This window comes from Lepidochelys kempii, chromosome 16 (genome assembly GCF_965140285.1).
Source record: "Lepidochelys kempii isolate rLepKem1 chromosome 16, rLepKem1.hap1, whole genome shotgun sequence".
In the NCBI taxonomy this organism is placed as follows: domain Eukaryota; kingdom Metazoa; phylum Chordata; order Testudines; family Cheloniidae; genus Lepidochelys; species Lepidochelys kempii.
In genome coordinates this window covers 19,333,441-19,335,526 of record NC_136395.1, presented here as the reverse complement: position 1 = coordinate 19,335,526, position 2,086 = coordinate 19,333,441, and the positions used below count along the sequence as shown (strand labels likewise).

The window sequence follows — 2,086 nt, the reverse complement described above, 5'->3', positions numbered from 1 at the left end:
CTCGCCGCGCATGCGCGGCGCGCGGCGAGACCGTGGCCATAAAGGACCCATGCCCGGCTTGGGTTAGGGGTGGCCTACCCACTGCCTGACTAAAATCCCTTCCTTCCAGCCGTGGATGAGAGCAATAACTAGAGTACGTGGATCCTTGAGTCATGATCATGGTGCAGGAGGAAGAGTGATATTATCCATAATAGTGATCAGTAATGATGTTGCACGGGGGCTATAATTATAATAAACCACAACAATACTTATTAATATTGCATGTAAACTAAAATTATATTACCCTGTCATAACAATCATCCAAAAATGATGCAGGGAAGAATTTACAATAATGTCAACAAGTGTTATGACATGATGGCAGAGATTTAATGAATAATCATAGAATCCTAGGACTGGAAGGGACCCGTGAGAGGTCATCTAGTCCAGTCCCCTGCAATAATAATACTGTGCAGCTGTATACTAAATAATATTACTATATTCTACACATTGCATTGACAGTAATTACTGTTATTAAATTGAAGATTTGACACTGTAACCTTCTCAAGGCAGGGTCTTTTTTGTTAGGTGTTTGTGTAGCACCCAGCACAGTGGAGTCCTGGTATATGAGTGGATCGCTTGGGTGCAATACCAATAAAATAAATAATAATAAAACGAAAACACTATGTTCTCACTGGACCCAAGTGAAATCCAAATTAAAAGGCTTTGCCTGCGGAAACTATGCAGGATTTGTAACAGTTGGATCCTCAGCCCCTGGCAAGCTCACAGCCCTTACTGCAACCACTAAGTCTGTGTAGCTACCTGACCTGCTGCTCATCCTCACCAAAGATACTTGGTGGCCTTACGCTGTATGCCAACCCATTGTCCTGGGGATATTGAAAGCTGTACACATGGATATTGACAGTGAAATGCATTTTAATTCTTCTGAAATACATGGGATCGGGAGAGATTTTTGGAAGAATAAAATAGGGAAATGGCAAATATTTGGAATAGGGATTGTAGGGTAATTTTTAAAGCTGCTTTCTTTGGAAAGAAGAATTTTTGCTCTACAAATGTAAAAGCGACATTTTAAGAATCTCACTCATTTATTTTGCAAAAAAAAAGAGAGCCTTCCTTCTTCAATTTTTTCCCCAGTTTGAGAGCAGCCCAAGTCGGTGAGATTTTAAATGTCTCATTGGTACTGCAAAAAAATCTTTCCTCACAAAAGAGAGAGGGAGACTTTAAACATTGCCCTTCAAATTAAATCCCTCCTCTCTCAGGATGAATGTAGGACCCTGAGCTGGTTGGCTCAAAATGAAATAATCTGTCCAGAAAAGTGCGTTTGCGATTTGTTGTTTAGGGGACTTTGGAAGACAGCTATGTTTGGGGTCCTCCCTCACTGGGCTGAGCTGGGAGTGGGTAGCACGTGTGGGGTCTGGTGTAGCTGGCTGCTGCTAAGTTGAACTCTGCCTTGGAGCTTCGGGTTCTCTGCAATCGCATGGGTGTCTCTGTGGAGTAATATGCTTCAGGGCTGTGGTTTTATTGCAGATAAAGGCCCCCTTCAAAAGCTGTGTATCAAACCATGGAGGCAGATGAGGGATTGATTCTCAACGTGAGTTCTCTGCCTTCCCCAGAGTCCCACCATTCTGCAGGACACAAGAGGTGCCGCAAGCCACTGCCCGGCAAGGACAAGTGGGTATGTTTAGTTCTTCATCCGAGTCTGATACAAACAGAAAAAATACTTTGATCAAACTATTCCAGAAAAGAATTCAAATGCAATATTATAAACCTAAACTGCTATGGCTTGTGATTTGCAGCAAGTCATTCCCTCTTTTTTTTTTTTTTTAAGATTTGAAATAAGCATTAGTTATAATTCACTTCTCTGTAACTGGGTCCACTGCACCCAGTTTGGGCTTGAGTCTTTCTATGTTTGGTCTCAGTCCAAAGGAGAGTTTTATATTATTTGTTTGATTCGGTGAGACTCACTAACACAAACCAGTACCAACAGTATGCTTCCCTTATGCCTAATTTAAAAGCCCCCAACTTTATAAAAACTGCCTGATCCTGCAATGCTCACTGCTTACTCACTCAAACCTTCCCATTGTCTTTA

The 2,086-nt window shown here is 41.9% G+C and overlaps 2 protein-coding genes across 4 annotated transcripts in view; one reads left to right on the top strand and one right to left on the bottom strand.

The window, feature by feature from the left end:
* Positions 1–2,086, bottom strand: part of GFI1B (growth factor independent 1B transcriptional repressor) — a 528,613-nt gene that overhangs the window by 230,156 nt on the left and 296,371 nt on the right. The window lies entirely within an intron of this gene.
* The window catches only part of DDX31 (DEAD-box helicase 31), a 75,329-nt gene continuing 74,630 nt past the window's right edge, over positions 1,388–2,086 (top strand). For all 3 annotated transcript variants that reach the window (XM_073313841.2, XM_073313842.2, XM_073313844.2), the window contains exon 1: positions 1,388–1,672. In XM_073313841.2, the coding sequence (XP_073169942.2) occupies positions 1,559–1,672 (114 nt within the window). In that variant the 5' untranslated portion in view covers positions 1,388–1,558. The remainder of the gene's footprint in view (positions 1,673–2,086) is intronic.